We start from the raw sequence: 22960 nt of genomic DNA, 5'->3' as shown, positions 1-22960 counted from the left end.
ATAAAAAAATATTAGTTAAATGCTATATTTCTCATATCCATATTCATTATAAATATTGAGAAGTGTAACGATTTTATGGTATTACGGCTCGTTTGGTACACCGTATTAGACTCTGGATAGGAGTAAATAGTCTATGTTAGGTGTTTGGTGTCAACTTGTATTATTTAATTACCCGACTATTTTATACGGGTTGGGCTTTTAATACTCTCCTTACCTGACTAACTAATACAACTCACACACCCCGGTTTAGATAATACACGCTTAATTATACGGCTAGAGAAAAAGAACACTCGTTCTACGAAAAAAAATCAGACGCTCTTTTCATCTTCTTCTCCCTAGGGTTGTTCTCTACTATCTTCTCCACAAGTTATTTTCTTCACTCTTCTCTAGGTATCCATCTCTCACTCTCTCTCTTTTTCATACTCTCTCCAATATGCTTTATATATTTCAATTTTTTAGTGGAAATTAGGTTATGAATTTTTTTTTTTGGCATTTTTTTTAATCGAATGTTTTCTTTGTATGTGATATAGTGATTCGACGTTGTGGGAATATTTAGATTGTTGGTATTAAACAGAGTATTGCCAATTTTCGTCCAAAAATAAAAAACTGTGCTAGAGTTGGTAGTTTAGTTGAATACATACATACATGACGACTAGGAGAGCAAAATTACAAAATTAAAATTGTATGAACCTGAATTCTAGGAACCATTTATTTTTCTTTGTCAATTGCTATTAGAAAAGCAAAGATGGATTTGTCTATTAATGACCAAATTAAGGCACTACGGCTAATTTTGGAGAAAGCAAGTGATGAAAAAACATTCTTGACATTGGATGGTGCTATGAGAAAAGCATTTGTTCTTCTCTTACTTGGGGCGAGGGAGTTGTGATTCACTCTTTGATGTAGTTTGGTTTATGAACAACTTTCTCTTTTGCTCTTAGCACCTTAATATGTGATCACTTTGAATTATACATTATTTGGTACTGTTTTTATTAACGTATGCGAGTATGTTGGAATTTTTATGAGATACTACAATTATGATAATGGGTTATATGAAAAAAAATCTTGGCAAAAAAAAATTGAAAAACAAATCTTGTCATATGAATCTTACCAAAAAAAATTTGTGTCATTTGAATCCCAATTTCCATTAAAATTATCAAAGATTTTTTTTTATTTTTTTTAATTTATAAATAGTCTGATCTGATGTTATCCGAAACATCACCAAACACAGTATAACTTAGTCAGATTATTTATCCGGAACAGCACCAAACGCCTTATAATATTATGGATAAATAGTCAGTACTCTCCGGAACAGATTAATACTATCCGACGGAAATTAGTCAGTACAGTCCGACGTACCAAACGAGTATGGTCACATGGTAAAATTATAACAATAGGGAAAAAGTCTCATTGTATCAACGTCAAAAGCCGCAAAGAACCCACTAGTGTTGTGGTGTGGAGCAATTGCTCTCCCAGGCACACTCCTGAGTTCGAGTCCTAGCATCTATGTAGTGTGTGTGAATTTAGTATATTATCGTCACTTTCAATAGAAAGGATAATATAAAAAATTGTCAAAAGCCAAATAATCATGATATAGCATAAATAAAATATCAATATTGTCAACGCACTAGTAATCATGCTACTTGAGAACTTTACCACAATAATAGTGGTATTTGAGAGAATTTCTCATTTTACTTTTAGATCTCTTTTACAACGAATTCGACCAAATGAATTAAGAGCGGAAGCATTACAAAAGCTAAAAATCCAAACAAAGTGGCTCGAGTTAAGGCCCAAATACAAAGATAAAGCCAACAAACTCTCTTTAAAAAAAATAAAGCTCACAACCACATAAAAGAAAAACCCTTGATCTAGGAATAAACCACAGCTCCCCACCAGTACACCATCGGCGCCACCATCGCATATCCACCATCACCACTAAGGACAAGTAACCAGTAACAAGATGAACCAAAGCTTTGAACTGAGAATGGGGTGAACAAGCCACCCGCACACAAAGCTCTCCCATAATCCAAGTAGTTAGTACATATTGCACTTTAAAAGCATCCCCAGACCACAACACGCCACCGAGAAAGATCAACAACAGCGGCACCTGTGGAACTGAGGAGCAGAGGATTGTGGTAGAAAACCATCACCAATACACAACGGCATGCCAAAGGGGAGAGAGCCGTGGATGAAACGTATCCTGAAAAACGAAGAACTCACACAAAAAGAGCAAACTCTCACAAAAGGAGAGCAAAACTCTCACAAAAAGGAGATAGCAAAAGGGGAAACCAAAATTGCAGGGGCTATTGAAGAAGAGAGGAAAACCAAAAATGCATACAGAGAGGACAGAGAGAGGAGTTGAGAAAAAAGAAAGCTGGAAGAGAGGAGAGGAGGGGCAATTACCTCCTCCCGCCAAGATTCATCTCATGTCTAGGTCTTCCATATCTTAGATCTGAAACTCTTTGTCAAATTGCTTGCTCATCTCTCCTCTCTCACGCTCTCCCTACATTCGTTTTTCTCGTTCAAGGCTTGCTCTTGATTGTTCATGGCTGGAATCGAAATCTAGGCCTTGGTTCTCTGAGTTGGATTCAATTCTATGGTTGTGGTTTGTCATCACTCCAATCTCACCCGCATTTTCCCTTTGCAATCTTGGCAACCAAACCATCGGCAAGTCCAAGACCGTTGAGCTTCACAAGTCAAGTCACGAGCAAGTTCAGATCTTGGTTGCTCTTGTTGTATTGTTGCTAAATATTGAATATCTCCAAATATGCGTGTTAATAATATGAGTAATCAGTATAAAAGTAGATCATATCTGGAGTGTTTAGTGGAATGGAAAGTTGGTTAGAAAATATGAGAACGTGATGATCCAAAAGGAAAAGAAAAGTGATGTAATTTTGACAATTATTCTTGCTTTGCAACTTTACATCCAAACATGTAGATATGAAATCTATGAATTTCAAATGCATAGGTTCATAGATTTGAAATCTAAATACACATTCAAATCCTGGGGATCCAAACGGGGCAGATTTACAACTGGAAAGGCCTAGTTCTGAGAGTTAATCTAACCTCCTCTTGTTTCCCTCTTCCATTCTATTCAAGAATTTACTGCGCAGTGCGCACTCTTCAGCTACATGAAGGCTTCATCATATCTGGATTCTTTATCTACCAAATACAACATAACACTAAATCCAGTGCGCAGCAACACTATTTCGCGCGATTATCACCTACCATCACAACGGCCATAACTTGACCTCTGAAATTCTATTTCACCTGCAACCCATAACCCATCTCTTATGACTTCTGAAATATTCTCGTGTATAACTTTTCACATCCAACCCATAACAAAGTCTTTTTATCTTAACCCATTGAAACCCTATTGTTCCTCAATGACTTGCCACCAAGGAATTATCACAATCCAACCCTTTTTTAAGACTCTAATTTGCTCCGAAATTAATGGTTCTTGTGACCTCTAAACACCCCTAGCAAGCGTTCCTAGCTAGTTATGAACCAGCACCTTTCATGGTTAAACAGCCCTTAAATCCCATGATTCCCAAGGTCACTAAAACCATGCTCACTAAACATAACTGGTTTGAGATATTCATGCTATCATCTATGCAACTTCAGAATGTGCTTCTCTTTCCCACTTAAAAACAAGAAAGCTTATTATTTAAAATTTAACATATTAATCATAAAACTGCCCACTTACAATAACTGAGAAAACAATGCTATCCAAGGTACAGCCAAGAATGGTATATACATTAGTAGCATTCAATAATATCATGTTCACACAAATAAGTATAAATATTCTCAAATAAAACGCCATATTTTTGTTTTTACTCCTGTAGAGTATGCACTGCCAACTATCAGTATACATTGTAAAATGTCAGCACATGAGTTAATTGATGAAATCAAACAATTCACAGTATTATGATATATAACCTTTACAATTTGAATTATGCTATCTGGCTCATCATCAAATTTTCCAAATCATCCTATTAACAAACTCCAAATAGCCAAGCCTTCTATAAAGCATATCTTTCAAAAAAATATTAATCTTTCCATAGGAAACAGAGACAAAAAATGAAAACAGCAAACATAACTCTATAAAGTAAGAAAATTTACAGTTAACTGTACCAAAAACAAAGATTAAAATGATTGCCTTCTCCCTACCTGATGTGCAAAATCTCCAAGTAAAATGAGGTAAACTACAAACACCATCAAAACCAGTCATGCAGTCGTGAATACAACAGGGAGACAATCTTTCACCTTCCCAACAATAAATGGGTGAGAAACAGTTAACAAAAGACCCCAGACCAAGTGAAGTAGTAAGGGTATAAACTCAATGTATGTGCACATATATGCATATGTATATGCTAAACTGAACCCATTCATCAGCATTAAGGTAAAAACAATTACAGAAATATATAATAGAGTACAACAACAGCCCAAATGTATCATATTCAGATAATATATGGAGAAAGAGCAAGAGCCAATATTTTAGTCATAAAATGATAAATACATAACACAGCGTCCGATATAAGCTTATTTTATCACGAATCCACAACACAGTCACAACGTGCCCATCATCCAAAGGCAACATTTTTTTAAATTATAAATTATTTATGGAATTACCAATTTGCCATAATCGTCATATTCACACCGCGGCGGCTTCCTTGACTGGAGACGGTGGTGTTGGCACGGAGTCAGCGGCCACCTCCGGAATCTTTACATAACCTATCTTCTTAGGGCTGGCGTCATAGAAATCGTCATCGAAGGAAGACGCAGAGCCATTGTCGTAGCGACTGAAGAAGACGGACCAAGCCAAGTACATGGTAGCGGCGGTGAGAGCGCCGCAGCCGACGCCGAAGAGCAGGGAAACGACGATGCTCAGGATGTCCCTGGTGCGATCGCGGAGAGAGTTGAGGTCGTAGGACGAGGAGGAGGCCGACGACGTTCCGATCAAGGGAAAGAGCGACGCCGCCTGAGTTCGCTTATCATCTTCTTCGTGGGGTTGGAGGACAAGGTCGTCGTAGCGTACGGGGCGGAGTCGGCTGATCTCGGTGACGACGGTGACGAAGCCGGAGGAGGAAGAGGAGGAGGGGAGACGACGGAGGGAGAATGAGTAGGAGGAAATGAAGAGGGTCTTGCAGGGCCTTGTTGCGGTGGCTGAGATTGCGAAGATCGAGAGGGTTAGGAGGGCGATGAGGAGGGGTCGTTGACTCGTTGACGCCATGGATTACAGTGTAGGAACAATGAGAACCGTGAGCCTCTCTTTCTTTCTTCCTCTCTCTCTCTCTCTCTCTCTGTCTTTCCGTCTTCCGTGTTTCAATTTAGGGATTTCGTGTATTTTGGCGAGCACGATAATACGAGTCACACAAATCCCTATTTGTTTGCCATTCAAAGTCTAAATATTTACATCATTATTTTGTCCTATTATTTGTCCCATCAAGAGAAGTAAAATGACTAATCTACACCAAGTGCTAGACCAAGTAAAATACAATTAAGATTACTAAAAAATTTGGTAAATTTAATTTAATATTACTAAATTGAATAGTATTGTATATTTTTTCCAAAACGAAAACAATAATAATAATAATAATATTATAAATTAATGGTAATCAAATTTTTATTGCAAAGAATAATAAAATTAGAGCAACATTAGTTGTACTCCCAAAAGGCTTCAATGCACTCTTGTATAAAATTCAAAATATCGATAATATATTTTCACTTCATAAGATTGTGTCTTATATATAGTGTCAAAAACACTTTCCATAAGCTTGAAAAACTTTTAGTTGCAATGTGCTTTATAAAAGGTGGTGAGCAAAAATAATTTTATTTGGTGAAATAAAGGTATTGTCGTTACCAATCACGTCCACTCAATAACTCACCTTTTTTTTTTTAAGACAACAACCTAATTTTCATACAAGTTATACTCCATGCTATCAAGTTCTTAATAGAATTCTGCAAGGATCAAAAGAGATAATAGGAGGAAAGGAAAAAAATTATGAAACCAAAATCACGGTCCGTTTATAAATGACCTAAACTGACAATAGTTTTGAGTAGTAAAATTGACATTTTATCAATGTGTGTAGATAAAGAAATCTCATTTACCATTTCACAATTTAGCTAAAATTACAAATTGACCATTATTTTTTATCTTTTTGTTCAGAATCTGACTTTTCTGTTTTATTTTTTTATTTTTTAATTTCTCTAAAATAAAACGAAACCCGTGAAAATCAATGCCATCTTCGAGCTGTCGGACCCGAACCCCTTTACTACCAACTACCAAGGTAAACGAAGGCAGAAGAGACAGAGGAGGAGCAAGAGAGATGGGGAAGCGAGTCGGGAGCAGGAATTCGAACGAGTCCGCATTGACTCGGTGGGTTCAGTCGGTCTTTGGGTTCGTCAAATTCGCCGAGTTTGAAATCCTGTTTGTTCTTTTCTTCGTGATCGCGTTCCTCGTTTTCAAAGATCTCGTAAGTTCTCTTTCTCTTCTTATAATCCATGCTTTTAGGTTTCCCAATTCTCGTTATATTCTGTTGTTTGGTTGATAAAGTAATTTCGATTCTTGAAATTGATTCTGTTCATATTGCTAATCACCTCATGCGATATGTGAATCTTACACAACGATTGAAATATACAGATTCTTGCAATTTGGTAACTTTTTCTTATTGAACTTTCCAAATAAAACTTTTGGGATATGTGATGAAATTAAATGAAACTTTTGGAGGTTTTTTAGACGAGTTATTCTGACTCAGAGTTATGGATGAACATAAGAAAAGCTTAAATCAGAAACCTTGGGTCCTATTAAGGTTTGGTAGTATTCAAAGTTTGTTTCTTTACCTAAGTGGCCATTCATATGGCAATTTCCACAGTCCTTACACCCCCAATTTGATCTTTCAACCTGGGAACTCTTCTTTCAACCTCGCAATTGTAGTCTGCTCTAGAAGTTAGTTAAGAAATGGCGCCTTTTCTAGCTAGGCTAGCGTAGCAAGCCCCATCACATGGAGTGTAGCTGAATTGGAGGTTTGACATAAGTAAGGAAGGAAGCTAGGCATATGCATTTCTAGGAAGCTAAAAAGTTAATTGCAAGTGCATATAAAGAACAAAATTCCCTGGCCATCTCAAGGAAACCTATACCCAGTACAACTAAGCCAAAATCTGATGTGATCACAGACATTGCATTTATGAAAACGTAAACAAAAACCCAGCAAAGAAACAATGAAAATCCACCACTCCTAGGAACAAATTCTGAATACATCACATTTTAATCCCTATACTTTAAATTCACTGCTAAACTTTATTAACAAATGAAAAATATTTTGAGAACCTGATTGGATCATTGGATGGAAGGTAATATTGCTTATTTTCACCCAATGCTTGATGATTAAGCTACTATAGAAATTTATTGAAGTTGATGCTTATTGGATTACCAGCTTGTATTAATTAGAGACCAGAACAAAAATTGGTATGAGAAACCCTTGAAAAAGTAAAGGGTAAAAACAACCAGCAAATGCACCAGGTGAAAATGAAACAACTATTTGATCTTCTGAACCTTCACTTACATCCCAACAAGGTTATATGATTTGTGATATAAAGAAGGGCCACTTTAAGGATCCTCTTTGCTGTTTCAACCTGCTTTTAGTATCTTTTGTTTTCTTTTGGCGAACAATCCGATTTTAAGTATCTTGATGTTCTGAGTTATAGATGTTTCTAAACCTTCCAAGACGGAAGCTTAATGCACACGACAGTGACTTAGTTCATGTTCTTCCCTTTTTTTTTTTCTTTCCATCTCAATTGAAATGGTTTAATTTTTGAGTTTTTCTATTTTAATCCCGCACTTTTCTTTGTTCACCCCAATACTTAATCCTTAAGCTCTTAAGTTTTATTATTGTGTAAAAAGACCCAAATATATATATATATAGAAAAACTCGACTTTTTTGTGACCAGCATCTTAACATTTGAATGTGTAAACTGCAGACATCGAGGCCGGAATACAGTCAGATTCTCGTAAAAAAGCCAGGTGGAGGTGGTTTTTGGCCGTACTAGCTGGAAATCTCATTGTTGGATTAACATTTGGTATTTTGATTATGGACTTTTTTTGTTGCACTACAGGATTTCTTCCCATCCGTGTTTTTGTTGTAATTATATGATTAAACAACAGCTATCGATATTGCACAATTTTGTCTATGGTGCTTGTTTCTACATAAGCCGAGAAGCAGGGGGAGAACTTAAAGAGCAAGGCTTCCTTGAACTCCTGAAAATTGTAGTATTGGTCTTTCTTGACCGGCCTGTTCATGATGGTCTTAATGCCACGGTTAAGGAAAAATGAAGTAAATGAACAAAGTACATGAAGTGCATAAGACTTACAACTTAACAATTGCCTTGTAAAATAAACCAACCAACAAACGAACAAATTATCCATGGTTATAAAATGATGAGCATATTTTTTCTGGAAAAAAAAAAGTTCAAAAGAAGAGCAGGCACATTGATCATGGCAACGTCCGCCTTAATACAAGCAATCATAAAATGTTCCTGGAAACACTCCATGCATAATACAACAATCAACAGAAACAAACCCCTTCAAGCCATACAACTTCGGTTTATGCACACAAATTAATCTGTCTTGACCACTTCAGTCGCAAACTCTGCCTCATCTAGGCCACACGGAGCAGTAAGTCTCTCCACTGGAATTTTTATAACATCACGACGTATTCCGATATCAGAAACCAATCGGCTAACACAATACATGCCGCAACCAACAGCACCCAGACCAGTAAAACTAGTAGTCAAAAATCGAAGCGGTGAAGAAATAACAGCACTTGCAGCTGCTAAAAAGGAAGCAGCCTGTCCACTCCTGCCCACACTAATGCTAGTGTACACGAGCAAACCTGTTTTGCAATATATTGCAAAGTCTTCACAGTTGTTTTTGAAAATGTCATAACTACCAAAACCATTCTGGAGAAGATAAAAAGCACGATGAAGGACATCTTGTTGTGGGTCAGACGCGGCAAGCGTACAGGTACCCCCTCTAGCTTTGGCAATAAAGAAAGCAGCATTGACACCATATTCAAAGAGGTAGAGATCACCGCCAGATAGAAAACAATCTATGCAAGAAGACATGACACCGTCAAGACTTGATTGATCACCGCATTTTGGGCAGGGATTGTCCGGGGAATGGGATGGGGAGGAGCTGAAAATGATGCGGTCTAACACAGTTCCTGTGCCAATTTCCTGGCCAGCTCCCCGAGTGAAGTGGATAACCTTTCCCTCACCGACATATATCCCTGATATCACATAGCAGATAAATTATCAGCAATGCCATGGTGACCTAAATGCAGCATTTAAATGTCAAAAACACAAAGGTTCTCCTCATAGACAATTAAGGAAAACAGGTGAAAACTACAAAGAAGAAAAACTAAATTATAATGGATGCCGAGGGAAAGAAACTGTGCTAAACTGTTTTCACCCATAAAAATTACAGATGCAGAGGTAAAGAACTAAGATGTCAACACTCCTTTTGTACCTGCTTCAAACAAAACTTATTAACTTCAACAAACCACCTCTTCAGAGGTAGTCGATTCATCTAGGTCATTCCTATCAATCCAAACAATAGGTTCATACTCCAACCCCAGGATTATTCTTGTGGAGGGGGAGGAGGCGGTGAATATCATATTATGAATCTATTTAAAATCAAACCACACATTTTGGGAACAAATTTAGGGACATAACAATTGGAGATTCGACATATTTTCCATGCCCTGAGTGAGACAATGGCTAAAATACAAACAGATCGCCATTGTCACCTACAGTCACTGTGACATTTCTTTAGTTCAATTCGTACAAACAAAATATCAATAAATCAATGCTCATATGCTATTGTATGTCTATTCACAATAGTCTTATCTTACTGTTGTACTCAAAAAGAAGAAGAAAAAAATAGAGTCTTTACTCAAGATTCATTTCCATAAGACCGAACAACAAAGATATATACAAAATTGAAAATCCATCCAAAACAACGACATCAGAAAATCACGAACATGAAATACATAATAATAATGAAAAATAAAAATAAAAATAAAAAATCAGGGGGAAAAGGAGAAGAGAACCGTGATGGGCATAGAGGTAGGCGCGCCTCCAGGAATAAATATGATCTCCAGGTCTGAGTTGATCCCTCTGGATCTTGTTTGAGAGCACCCCCATTCCTTCTCCACCGGCTGCTTCTGCTGCTTTCGCTTGAAATTCTCTCAACTTATAAAAACTGAAATTGAATCACAGAAGAAACTGAAAATGAATGGAGGCAAGGGAGGCAGGCAATCGCTTCCTTCGCCTGTAAGTCTCCCTGCTCAACTTTCCCGTAATTTAATTCCGACGCTTTCCCTTCGATAGAGACATCCACTCTGGGGGTAGGGTAAGCACAATAACAGAATAAACCATTCAAACAAATTCGAGTAATTTGTCCACAAAAAAAAAATTCAAACAAATTCGAGTCCGTTACATAGGGCTTTGTGTGTCATTTTGAAGGTTGTCTAGAAATTTTTATGCCACGGACCCTCAAAAGAATATACTTTCGGCTTATTTACTGTTTTACTTTTCAGAACTCGAACTCGCTCTCACTTAATCACTCTAAAACAGTAAATAAGCAAATACTTTTAGACTGAACTTAACTTTGTAGAGAATATAAACATATTACACAAAGTCCCTATTTATACTGATACAGGAAATCTATTTAAGGTAGGAAATAATATAGACATGAATACAATCCGATTTATAACAGGAAAAATTAATTGCTATGAGGAGATTGTGAAGTTAACTTCCGTGTGTGCTAAGAAAGGAAAGCAAACCAAACGTGAAGTTTGGCTTGCAAATTGTCAACAAAAAAAAAATTATTGGTGGCAAATATACAGTCCTAATATTTCAGAGAGTATTTGTGCAATTTTCTTTTAAATGGTTGCGAAATATTATAACTTATATACAATATAAATAGAAGAAAGAAAATCAAAGCAAAGCCACCATATTATCATTGTCAATCGAACCACAAGAAGAGTTTTAATTGTTTATAGACAAAATTTAGTCCTTAATTTCATAAATGTAGACTTTTAGAATAAATTTAAAATATAGCCAAAAAAACAAAAAAACTCACTAGAATATACTTAGATGCCCTTAAAATTAAACCCAATAACACCTAAACGCCAAGATCATTTAAGATGCTTTACTTTACATCGCGGACGAGTTATGCATATGGTTATGGTACATCAGTGGGTCAGGGCAGCACTGACCTTAAATTTTCAGGCTCAGGCGGGACTAGAATTCGGCCAATTGGGCTTAGTCACTTTTTTCGAGAGGGACGAAGATTTCAAAATATCGGGCCAAGCACGCCTATGTGGCTAAGCCCTTTGGGCTAGGCGAAATACTATCATATTTTTACCCTCAACTAGTTGGATACTATACTTCCGGATTTTTTCACCTTAGTTTTAAAAGAACTATACTGTTTTTTTTTTATAGCTAAATTAGAATTATGGGTGATTGCAATTCGAAAACCGACCGAATGATTGCGGTATAGCCAAAATATGAATCATCACCGAACCGCATAATTGCGGTTACCGGGGATGACGGTTGTCATGAAGTGCGGTTGGATTTTGCGGTATACCAAGTATGCGAAAAAAAAGTGAGAACAAAGATGCGAAGGGTAAAAACCGGAGATCAAACAGAGAAGAGGGAGGAGAGAGAGAAGGAAAAGAGAGGGGAAGGATAAGAAAATAAGTGAAGGCTCGTATTTTTGTGTTTCTTTCGGCAGTGAAAGGATTCCCTTGGGAACACCGAGGGATAAGTATTAAAAATATATTTATGGATATAATAATTTTAAAAAAATGAAGGTGGTTTTTTGTTTTTTTGTCAACGAAAAAATGACGGTGGTTGGTTTGGGTGAGAGACAGACTGCGTGTCAGTTTGACATTGTTTATTTAGGGTAATAAGTGATTTAAAAAAAAATTTGAGAAGGCCAATCCGTTTGGTAAACTATGATAAATTACTTATTGTTAAAAATTACTGTGAGAGAAAACTATAAAGGAAAACAGCTAATGAGGTGCTTTTATTTTCTGATTATGCATGAATCAGTTTCAAATAAGCGCTGGGTTTAATGATTATGCGGCAATCATTTTATGATTATGCGTAAAATTAATACTAACAACACTTTTAACAAAAAATTTATCAAACACCAAACTGCTTTATCTCACAGCTGATTTCTCTCACAGCAAATCTGACAGCAATTATTTTCACAACACATCAATGCCAAACTGGCTCTGAGAGTGAGAGATATTGAGTTGAGATGGAAGAGAGGTTGAGGGAGGAGGAGAGGCTTAGGGATTCATGTAAGTGCCCGTTTGACATTGCTTATTTGGGGTAATAAGTGATTTTTTAAAAAAAATTAGGGAGACCAGCTCATTTGGTAAACTATGAAAAAATCACTTATTGTTAAAAATTGCTATAAGAGAAAGCTATAAGGGAAAGTAGCTAATGAGGTGCTTTCATTTTCTGATTATACAGGAATTATTTTCTGATTATGTGGGAATCGGTACCAACGACACTTTTAATTAAAAATTTGTCAAACGCCAAACTATTTTCTCTCACAACTAATTTCTCTCATAAAAAATCTGATAAGAATTATTTTCACATTATACCAATGTCAAATTGCTCCTAAAAGTTGTTAGGTAAATATTTCCATAGTTCATGTTCTATCCTTTCTGATGGCATGGGCGAGTCCATATTTCATATTTCTATATAGAGAAAGACAAGCTGGCAGCCGCGAAAGAGGATTGGTATGACTACCCTCGCAAAATTCCAAAATATTTTATTGTTGGCCTTATCTCTATATCTATCAAGTAAAGTATAAAAACAAAACGCACTCTGATGACACTGAACTGAAAATAATGGAAGACCTGAAGCCCTCCCCTCCAAACTCATCTCCTCTTACTCCCCTCAGCTTTCTAGAAAGATCTGCCACCGTCTACGGTGACTGCCCCTCTCTTATTTACAACGATACCACCTACACATGGACGCAGACCCACCGTCGATGCCTCCGAGTCGCTTCCTCTATATCATCGCTCGGCATCAAGAGTGGCCACGTGGTGTCTGTTCTCTCTCCCAACACCCCCGCCATGTACGAGCTCCACTTCGCCGTCCCCATGTCCGGCGCTATCCTTAACACCATCAACCTTCGCCTCGACACCCGCACCATCTCCATACTCCTGCGCCACAGCGAATCAAAACTCGTCTTCGTCGACCACCAATCGCGATCCCTCGTCCTCGACGCCATCTCTCTCTTCCCGCCTGACACCCCGAAACCTCTCCTCGTCCTCATTGCCGACGATGCTGACGCACCCCAACGCACACCGCTCGATCGTTTCCTCTGCATGTACGAGGACATGGTCGAGAGAGGCGATCAGGACTTCGAGTGGGTTCCGCCGACCAGCGAGTGGGACCCGATGACCCTCAACTACACATCGGGGACCACGTCGTCGCCGAAGGGCGTGGTTCACTGCCACAGAGGCGTCTTCATCATGGCCGTCGATTCCCTGATCGATTGGGGCGTTCACAAACAGCCGGTCTACTTGTGGACCCTACCCATGTTCCACGCCAACGGCTGGAGCTACCCGTACGGGATCGCGGCCCTTGGCGGAACCAACATATGCCTCCGCAAATTCGACGCCCAAATCATCTACGCCGTGATTAAACGACACCGTGTAACTCACATGTGCGGCGCACCCGTGGTGCTCAACATGCTCACAAACGTCCCTCCCGGAACCGAAAAGCTCGAGAACCCGGTTCAGATCTTGACAGCTGGAGCTCCGCCACCGGCAGCGGTTCTGCTCCGGACCGAATCGATGGGGTTCGTGGTGAGCCACGGGTACGGGTTGACCGAAACGGCGGGGCTAGTGGTGTCGTGCGCGTGGAAGGGGAAGTGGAATTTGTTGCCTGCGAGTGAAAGAGCGAGGCTAAAGGCGAGGCAAGGAGTGAGAACGGTTGGGCTGACTCGAATGGACGTGGTGGATCCGAACTCGGGGCGGAGTGTGAAACGCGACGGTTTGTCGCTTGGGGAGGTCGTTTTGAAAGGAGGGTCTGTGATGCTGGGGTATTTAAAGGACCAATTGGGGACGGCCAAGTGTATGAAAGGCGGATGGTTTTACACCGGTGACGTGGGGGTGATGCACGCCGATGGCTATTTGGAAATTAAGGACAGATCAAAGGACGTAATTATAAGCGGGGGCGAGAATCTGAGCAGCGTGGAGGTTGAGTCGGTGCTGTATACGCACCCGGCAGTGAACGAAGCTGCGGTGGTGGCGAAGCCTGACGAGTTTTGGGGGGAGACGCCGTGCGCGTTTGTGAGCATGAAGAGTGACGTAAGCCCTAAGCCGACGGAGAAGGAGATGATGGAGTATTGTAGGGGAAGGCTGCCGCACTACATGGTGCCCAAAACGGTGGTGTTTAAGGAGGAGCTGCCGAAGACGTCGACTGGGAAGATTCAGAAGTTTGTGCTCAGAGAGATTGCCAAGGAGATTGGGTCGTCCAGCAGCAGGGTGAGCAGGATGTAATTAGTCAATTAATTTAATTAATTAAGGAACGATAATGATTTGATTATGATTATGATGGGGGAGATTTTGTTTAGGTACGACAAGGTGCTACATATCGTTTCATGTACGTGTACTTTTCTGTGAATTTTCAAATTCACGTATGATTTAATATTCCTCATTTTCTGGTTGTGTACGAAACCTTGAGGCTTGATGGAGAAAGAAAATGGAATATAATAACGCTGTAAAGTTGAATGTCGGTTTACTGCAGCAAGGAAGGAAGGTGGTCCATGAAACAGAAAATTGCAAAATTACTTCAACAGGGTATTAAATGAATTTAATTGTCGATAAAAAAAAACAATCAATAATGCTATTGGACACGCAAAACAAAATTGACCATATTAGTTGACCAAATTTTTGAAGATCTCCATTAGCTTACTTGTTTGAAGATCTCCATTTACTCTTGAATTCCTAAAATCACTTAGAACCTACAAGAGCAACATGAAAATATTTTACCATAACTGACCCAACAACCCACTCAGCCATACTAACCGCGTGCCACACTTTGATAGGCTATCACCTTAACGTATTGCCACGAAGTAATACGTTAACGTATTTAAAGTTGAGGACTCTCCATCTCCTATAAAACGAAGACCAGTTACATACTTTGATGAGGACTCTTTTTGTCCCCTTTTCTTTGGGACCAACCCACTTATATGTCAAAGACACATGCATCTCACATATTTAAAGTTGATCGAATTTTAGGTATCATCATCCTTAAAATGACATTCTTGTTATCCCAATTAGTGGAAGGAAGTGAGTCAATAATTTAGTAGGGCCCAAATCAGATAAGTCATTCTATAGTAAGGGCCTTATTTATGGCTCTTAGGTGATGTCTTATATCTTAACTGTTGGATTAGGCTAACTAATTTGATTCAACGACTGACTAATTTGATCCAACGATTAAGAGATAAAACCTTATATAAGGGCCATATATAAGGCCATGTTTGTACCCAGTTTTGGTAAATGGACCAAAAATGGTCTAACGGGTCAAAAAGAATATTTTAAAGGAAAAAGCAGGCCCATTAACACTTGTCTTTTCTTAAAGAGTCATCTTTTTCCTAACGGGCTTTTTTTTTTTGGTATAAATCAATAAGAATGCCCAAATTGTAAAGGATCAAATCCTTATCTCGCACTAAAGGTTAAAAATCGGCAAACATGTTTTCTAGGCCCACGTGGGAGGCTGAAGGGGATTATCATCATTAATGACGACTTGACCTCCTTCTCTCCCAACAAGAAAACAAGCCATATAGAAGCCACCAAAACCAGAGTAGGATCAAATTGCCAGCCAGGTCTTCAAGTACGAAGGAGTCAAATCAAGAGAACTTCATAAAGAAAACCGACGGTTCCTGACAGAATCCCTCCATCATTCCCTCTATGAACTGGTTAAGACCAACAAACCAATAGCTGACCTTGAACCGCAAGCCAAAGGTCTTCGCAATTTCTATCATTACGAGCTCCTTCCATCTCTATTAATAAAGAGGCTCTACTTCAAAAGAAGAGGACTCTCTCCCCAAAATCACACGCAAGCGTCTTAAAAAACACTTGACAACTCTTAAAGATAACAATCTGCCTACTTTCTTTAGATAACCAGTCGACAACGCTTGTGTTTATCTCTCGTTGCTCTGCCATATTCATAGTATGATTTTCTTTTAAAAGTAATATGTTTCAATTCATGTAATCACTTAACTGGATTGAGAAATCTCCAGTCTCTCATTCCTTGCTTTGTAATTTGAATTTAAGAATGATTGATGGGTTTAATTCAAGAAGGTTCTGTTATTCAGTCTTGTTTACACTTAGATCAGGTATAAGTTGCAGAAAATCGTCTTAAATAAATTCATCTAATTGCCTAAAATGAATTATAGATTATTTTAACAAGTAAAATTGAATTCCCACCTTTGTTCCTTTATAAAAGTCCAAAGAACCAACGTTCGAGCCCTAAAGGGAACTAGGGCCCGAATAAAACAGTAACGAGATAAGGGATAGGAAGTTGAGTTGGGCCTGAATTATACCACTGGGCCTGAGTTAACTATTAATCCAGCCCGAGGACGATATAGATATTGAAACTGGTTGGTAAAACCCAGATAAGGTCTTACTAACCACGATCTTGGTCTCTTTCTATCTCTCTCTCTCTCTCTCTCTTACCTGTTCAGGTACTGCTCATACTTGTTAGGTTGACACTCGCGGAAGAAAGAATATTGAAGTCTTCTTAACTGAGGCGTAGAAAAGAATCAATCCAGGCCAGTACCCCCTTTGGAGCACAATGGCTTGAGAAGAGGTCCAGAAAGAGACGCGCGAACTTCATCAGGATTAATCATTCATAACCATCCACACCAAATCTATTGGGCTGGTCATATACCCAATAGTGGCACGCCTACGCAACACCATGAATCATAGTCACGAAGAGTTGAGATACAGGGCCTCGATCAAGCCCGCTCGCTTTTGGCAAACTGATTCAACTTTCAATTTTATTCAGAAATTGAAGAAGTCCTCTCTGCGAGCCAAGAGACGCATCCAATCGAGGCATTGGTGTTGATCAAGCAAGCCTCTCCGCTCCTTTGAGCAAAGCCAACCCCCGCAGGCGGCAAAAAGGAGCGGTGGACAAAGGAAAGGACAAACAGGCCCTCACTATAGAATTCTTGATATATCTCTCGGACTCTGAGCCTAGAAACCCTACTTGGGTCCTACAAATTGTAGCCCATCCCATACTCAATGTTTGTTGATCGGGTTTTTCTACTTCAGGAGATTAAGAAAGATTGACATTAATTTGTGCATTTACCTGGCACAACTTTATGTAATTAATTTTTTTAAAAGTAAAATAAGATATTTTTTAAGAAAATATATTAAACAGAACAAACACATATCTCAAACCATTCATGCGTCTTCTAATTAAATGTCCTCCCTTCCATGTGTAACGTACTGGCTGGCTTGACATGTCTTTGTTTTTGGTACAAATTTGCTTCACATGAGTCTTTGAGTAATGCACGCCATGTGTTCGTTAAATTATTTGTCTAGCTAGGTTTACCTTTGGGCTAACAAGATTGCTTGCTCGTTTGTCCAAAATGAAGTTTCGGAAGATGTCTGTGCCCAATGTGTTTCATGTGTTTCATGGTACAACTTATTACTTCCGTGCTTGAAGTGTCTCTTTTTAACGAGGTTCATGATAACTTGATATGTTCGGTCCAAGTTTTCAATGCGTTTATTAATTGCCTTTTAGGCTGCCTTTTCATGAAGTACATTTTTTTTTTTGGTTACAATGAAAGCCCATCTTAATACAACACCGGATATAAATTACAATAGGACAAAATCTTTTTCTTTATAATAGTAAATAATGGAGTTTACGTTTAAATGTTGAGAAGAGCTTCAAGGAGGGAAAAATGATCGAACTAAGAAAGGTGATAAAAATAAAAATAAAAATAAAAACGTGGGAGAAGCATGGCTAGTGGTGCAAAAAAAAAATTCTGCTAACGGGGATAATATTATTTTGCTATTTTCGACCAATAATATAAAGACATGTGAAAAAATAATCCAACATGTCATTACGTTATTGGCTGAGAATAACAAAAAGTGTTATATCCATTGCATGACAGTATTTCTCTCCAGTGGCGGAACCAAGAATTTATGTGTTAGGGGGCCAACATATAAACCAAACAAGACATTAAAAAATTTCAATTTTTCAACCTTAACAATGTTTGGAAAAATAAAAAGCAGAAAACAATTGTTCATTCAATTAGGTATTAAAATAACACTCGTCGTTCTATCATATCTCGAAAACTATCTATGATTGAGTCAATGCTAAACTTTTATGCAATTTTCCTTTCGATGTACATAATCAAAGAGTCTGTGAGAAATTTTCACTCATATAAACATATACAAATATATTATCATAAAAAATAAATAAACAAAGGAAAAAAACTATGACTACGTAAAGTTATCTAACTTGAAATTAAAAAATTTGAAGCAGGATGTTGGAGAGCAAACAACCAAATTCAATTATTTCATTTTGATGTGTGCGACGACTGCTTCAAACTAAGTTCATGTTGCTTCATATAGGAATAAAAATTAAAATTTCAATCTTTTTTTATTTAGGTAAAAGTCCACTTCCTATTTGATAAAGGAGATTTTTTGAAACTAGTGGGCTCCAAAATCACTTTTAGTCTTTCTATTTTGTGAAGAAATCACCTAGTCTTTTACTTGTAAAGAGAAATACATCTTTTCTTTATTGTGAGGGAGCCACAAACAATAATTATTATGTATACTTCCTACACCAATAGAAAGCAAAGACCAAATATTAGATTGTGTCAAAATTTTGGAGGACCCAGACCCCTTCAGGCCTTAACAAGCCTCCGCCCCTGTTTCCCTCGGCACAGGATGATCTAATATTTCTCTCTTTTCTGTCTCCTTTGTTTCTTTTGGGTCTCGCTTTCTTTCATATAAACAGTGTGGCAAACAAAATATATCATTTAAACAGAATTCAATGGTTCATGGAGGAACGATTGCTTAGAGAAGAGTAAAGAGGTGAAAAAGATATCCACCTCTTTCTTTCCCTAACAACAACCATGCCTTCGTTCTGTTTTGATTTTCCCTTTTTTGCGTTTAACGAACATTTTTTTGTTTTTTAATTTTCACGTGTTTTGGTCCCCAGTGGTCCATTTTTCCCACCCGCATTTATTTTCTTAAAATATTCACAAGCCGGCCTCACGTACCAGCTTGACCCTTGACCCTTGACCCTACCTTCACTAAATGAAAGACCGTACGAACTCCTAATAAAGCCTGAATCCTGATAAGAGGAATGTTAACAACTTTTTTTTTGGATTTTTTCTCTTAGTTTTATGATAAGTGTCATTTTTCTTACATTTAAAATAATGTCATTAATGCATCACACAATTTAGTTTTTGTTTTTCAAATTTATCTTTTAAAATGTATTGGCTTTTATATTTCCTTCAATTTATTCAAATTTTTCTTATAATTTCTTTAGCACATTGTAAAAAAATAAATAATAAAAAAAACATAAGAAAAACGTTATATTTAAAAATAAAATAAAAATAAAGTTTGTTTCATGACATTGTTATTATCTTTATTTTGTTACGCATTCTCTTTAGAAAAATTAAAATTTTAAAAAAACTTTAGTTTTTATTTTCTTATTTAATTTTTAACAATGTGGTAAGAAAGTTATAAAAAAATTAGCTTGTTATTAAAAAAAATAAATACATTTAATAAGGATAAATTTAGAAAATAAAAATTAGTTTATGTGATGCATTAATAATATTGTTTTTAGTGTAAGAAAAATAACACTTGTCATGGAAAGAAGTGAAAATGTCCAAAACAGAAAGTGTGAGAGAAAGTTGCTTGACACTCCCCATAAAGCCTCAGCTTTTTGTGTACTTAAAACCAATGCAAACCTCCCTCTCCTTTCACCACTCTCACAACCTCTTCATCCTCTCTCTCTCTCTCTCTCTCTCTCTCGCCATTTCAAACTCCTCCCAAAAATGGACCAGTTGAAGCCAAGCCCTGCAAATCTCTGCCCTCTCACTCCCCTCACTCTCCTCGAAAGAGCTGCGGTTGTCAACGGCGACTGCCCATCCATCATCTACACCGCCACCACTACTACCACAACCTACACTTGGTCCCAAACTCACCGTCGATGCCTCCAGCTGGCCTCCTCCATCTCCTCCCTCGTCAAGCGCTCCCAGGTGGTCTCCGTGGTGGCCCCCAACACCCCAGCCATGTACGAGCTTCACTTTGCGGTCCCCATGTCCGGGGCCATCCTCAACAACATCAACACCCGCCTCGACGCCCACACCATCTCCATCATCCTGCGCCACAGCGAATCAAAGCTCATCTTCGTCGACCACCTCTCCGTCTCTCTCACCCTCCAAGCACTCTCTCTCTTCCCGCCTCACCTCCCAAAACCGCTTCTCATCCTCATCACCGATGATGAGCACCGCTCAACACCAATCCCAGCCGTTGATAATAAGTACTTCCTTGACACTTACGAGAATCTAGTGAGGAAAGGGAATCCGTCGTTCGAGTGGGTCCGGCCGGCTAGCGAGTGGGCCCCGATGGTTTTAAACTACACCTCCGGAACGACGTCGTCTCCGAAAGGCGTCGTGCACAGCCACAGAGGCTTGTACATCGTCACCTTGGTTTCCATCATAGACTGGTCCGTACCCAAACACTGCGTGTACCTGTGGACTTTACCGATGTTCCACTCAAACGGGTGGGGGTACCCGTGGGCCATGGCCGCAGTGGGTGGAACCAACATTTGCCTCCGCAAGTTCGACGCTCCCAAAATCTACAGCTCAATCCGAGCCCACAACGTCACTCACATGTGCGCCGCGCCGGTCGTGCTCAACATGCTCGTCAACCACCCGATATCCGTCCCGCTCCCTCACCCGGTTCACATCCTCACCGGTGGAGCCCCGCCGCCGTCAAGCGTCCTGCTTCGGGCCGAGTCAATCGGGTTCTTGGTTTGCCACGGTTACGGGTTGACGGAAACGGGTGGGGTGGTCGTGTCATGTGCTTGGAAGCCGGAGTGGAATAAATACCCGATGACGGAAAAAGCGAAGCTGAAAGCGAGACAAGGGGTGAGGACGATTGGGATGACGGAGGTGGACGTGGTGGATCCGGATTCGGGTTCGCCAGTGAAGCGAGACGGGTCGGAGATTGGGGAGATAGTGTTCAAAGGCGGGTGCGTGATGCTGGGGTATTTCAAAGACCCGGAGAGTACAGCAAAATGTTTGAAGAAAAACGGGTGGTTTTATACGGGTGACGTGGGCGTGATGCATCCCGATGGCTATTTGGAAATTAAGGACAGATCCAAGGACGTTATTATAACAGGGGGCGAGAATCTGAGCAGCGTGGAGGTTGAGTCCGTGCTCTATGCGAATCCGGCTGTGAACGAAGCGGCGGTGGTGGCGAAGCCCGACGAGTTCTGGGGGGAGACGCCGTGCGCGTTTGTGAGCTTGAAGAGTGACGTGAGCCCTAAGCCGACGGAGAAGGAGATCATGGAGTATTGCAGGGAAAATCTGCCGCACTACATGGTGCCCAAAACGGTGGTGTTTAAGGACGAGCTCCCGAAGACTTCGACTGGGAAGATTCAGAAGTTTGTGCTCAGAGAGATTGCCAAGGCGATTCGGTCGTCGTCGTCGTTGAGGACGACAAGTCGTATGTGAGAGAGAGAGAGAGAAAGAGACAAAAAAGTGGCAGAATAAACAGTGAAGAGTGACGTGGATTTGAGTCGGGTCGGGTCGGGCGAGTTCAGTGTTTGTTTATAAAGTTGACTAATTACGATTATTAACGTGATAATTATGCTTAACGAGATTCTCAGATTCCCGCGTCAATATATTGTGCAGGGCCGGCAAATTATTCATTGGAAGAGAACTGCATTAATCATATGCTTTTGATTAGGGGTGGGCACGGTTCGGTTTGGTCCGGTTTCACCCTCAAACCACAGCTGAACCAATTAAACTTTTACGGTTCGGTGTGGTTCGGTTTGAGCTAAAATTAAAATGAAAACCGAACCAAACCAAACGATTCATATCCGGTTCGGTACGGTTTGGTTCGGCCGGTTTAGCATAAAAGAAAACATCATTTTCTCTGTGTCACCGAACATGTTCATTCTCAAGTTTCCTAATATCAAACGCATAAAACATTCACTAATCATACAAGAGGTAAAGAAAAAACATACAAAGAAAAGAAGCTGCAAGCAATAATAATTATTAGAGAACATGATTCTCAAAGAAATACAATCTTATTGTGCTTAATTATATAGTTATTACAAAGGAAAAAATAGGACTGATGGTTTGGTGGCAATTCTCCACACTTGTATCTTCCCAAGTGCTGCACCAGCTTTTGTGTGGTATTAAAAACACTAAGGAGGCATGAGATTCCTCTGTTGGTTTCCTCCCCACGCATGTCTCTTCTGTTGTTCACAACATTTGATCTTTTCTCTTGTGAACAGGCATCAAGCATTAATATCACATAAGCAACATTTTATATACATTATTCTATGAACAAAACTAAATCAAAGCAAGGTATGCTACAGTCTTTTTGTACAATAAAATAGATTAGCATATTTTACAACCATAAAAATGAAAAATTAGGCCTCATAGAAAATACCATTTTATTTTTCAACTCTCTAACTTTTTATATATAACCAGTTATTGGAGACAATACAAAAAATAAAGTAGTAGACAGAACTAGCATATTTTACAAACCCAGCTGATGATGACGATCCACCACCAACAATATTCCCATAATCAATCCTTGCATAACCTGGTGGTCGATGATGGAACTTGAGTTTTGTAGAGATGGATTTCGCTGAGGACAAATGG

The 22960-nt window shown here is 39.1% G+C and overlaps 5 protein-coding genes across 6 annotated transcripts; 3 read left to right on the top strand and 2 right to left on the bottom strand.

Annotated features, from left to right (window-relative positions):
• On the bottom strand, nt 4391-20087 carry LOC18788050. Of its 2 annotated transcripts, none has more exons than XM_020560156.1 (2): nt 20064-20087; nt 4391-5302 (listed from the first exon to the last, which is right to left on the bottom strand). In XM_020560156.1, the coding sequence occupies exon 2, from the start codon at nt 5228-5230 to the stop codon at nt 4652-4654; it is 579 nt and encodes a 192-aa protein (XP_020415745.1). In that variant the 5' UTR covers nt 5231-5302; nt 20064-20087; the 3' UTR covers nt 4391-4651. The 2 variants fall into 2 exon arrangements, with proteins under 2 accessions (XP_020415745.1, XP_007221505.1); XM_007221443.2 differs by lacking the exon at nt 20064-20087 and adding an exon at nt 16747-16772.
• On the top strand, nt 6217-8260 carry LOC18788032. Its single transcript, XM_007221455.2, has 2 exons — nt 6217-6473; nt 7978-8260. Exons 1-2 carry the CDS (start codon nt 6237-6239, stop codon nt 8044-8046), a joined length of 306 nt encoding a protein of 101 aa, XP_007221517.1. The 5' UTR covers nt 6217-6236; the 3' UTR covers nt 8047-8260.
• Nucleotides 8364-10467, bottom strand: LOC18788007. The gene is made up of 2 exons (XM_007221435.2): nt 10107-10467; nt 8364-9284 (listed from the first exon to the last, which is right to left on the bottom strand). The coding sequence occupies exons 1-2, from the start codon at nt 10198-10200 to the stop codon at nt 8614-8616; spliced, it is 765 nt and encodes a 254-aa protein (XP_007221497.1). The 5' UTR covers nt 10201-10467; the 3' UTR covers nt 8364-8613.
• LOC18788006 (probable acyl-activating enzyme 5, peroxisomal) lies at nt 12804-14813 on the top strand. Its single transcript, XM_007221410.2, has one exon. The coding sequence runs from the start codon at nt 12927-12929 to the stop codon at nt 14586-14588; it is 1662 nt and encodes a 553-aa protein (XP_007221472.1). The 5' UTR covers nt 12804-12926; the 3' UTR covers nt 14589-14813.
• LOC18788000 (probable acyl-activating enzyme 6) lies at nt 20064-21963 on the top strand. The gene has a single exon (XM_007221409.2). It carries the CDS (start codon nt 20114-20116, stop codon nt 21797-21799), a length of 1686 nt encoding a protein of 561 aa, XP_007221471.1. The 5' UTR covers nt 20064-20113; the 3' UTR covers nt 21800-21963.

This window comes from Prunus persica, chromosome G3 (genome assembly GCF_000346465.2).
Source record: "Prunus persica cultivar Lovell chromosome G3, Prunus_persica_NCBIv2, whole genome shotgun sequence".
Classification (NCBI taxonomy): Eukaryota; Viridiplantae; Streptophyta; class Magnoliopsida; order Rosales; family Rosaceae; genus Prunus; species Prunus persica.
Note: the sequence above shows the minus strand (reverse complement) of the source record. Positions and strands in the feature narration are given on the sequence as shown.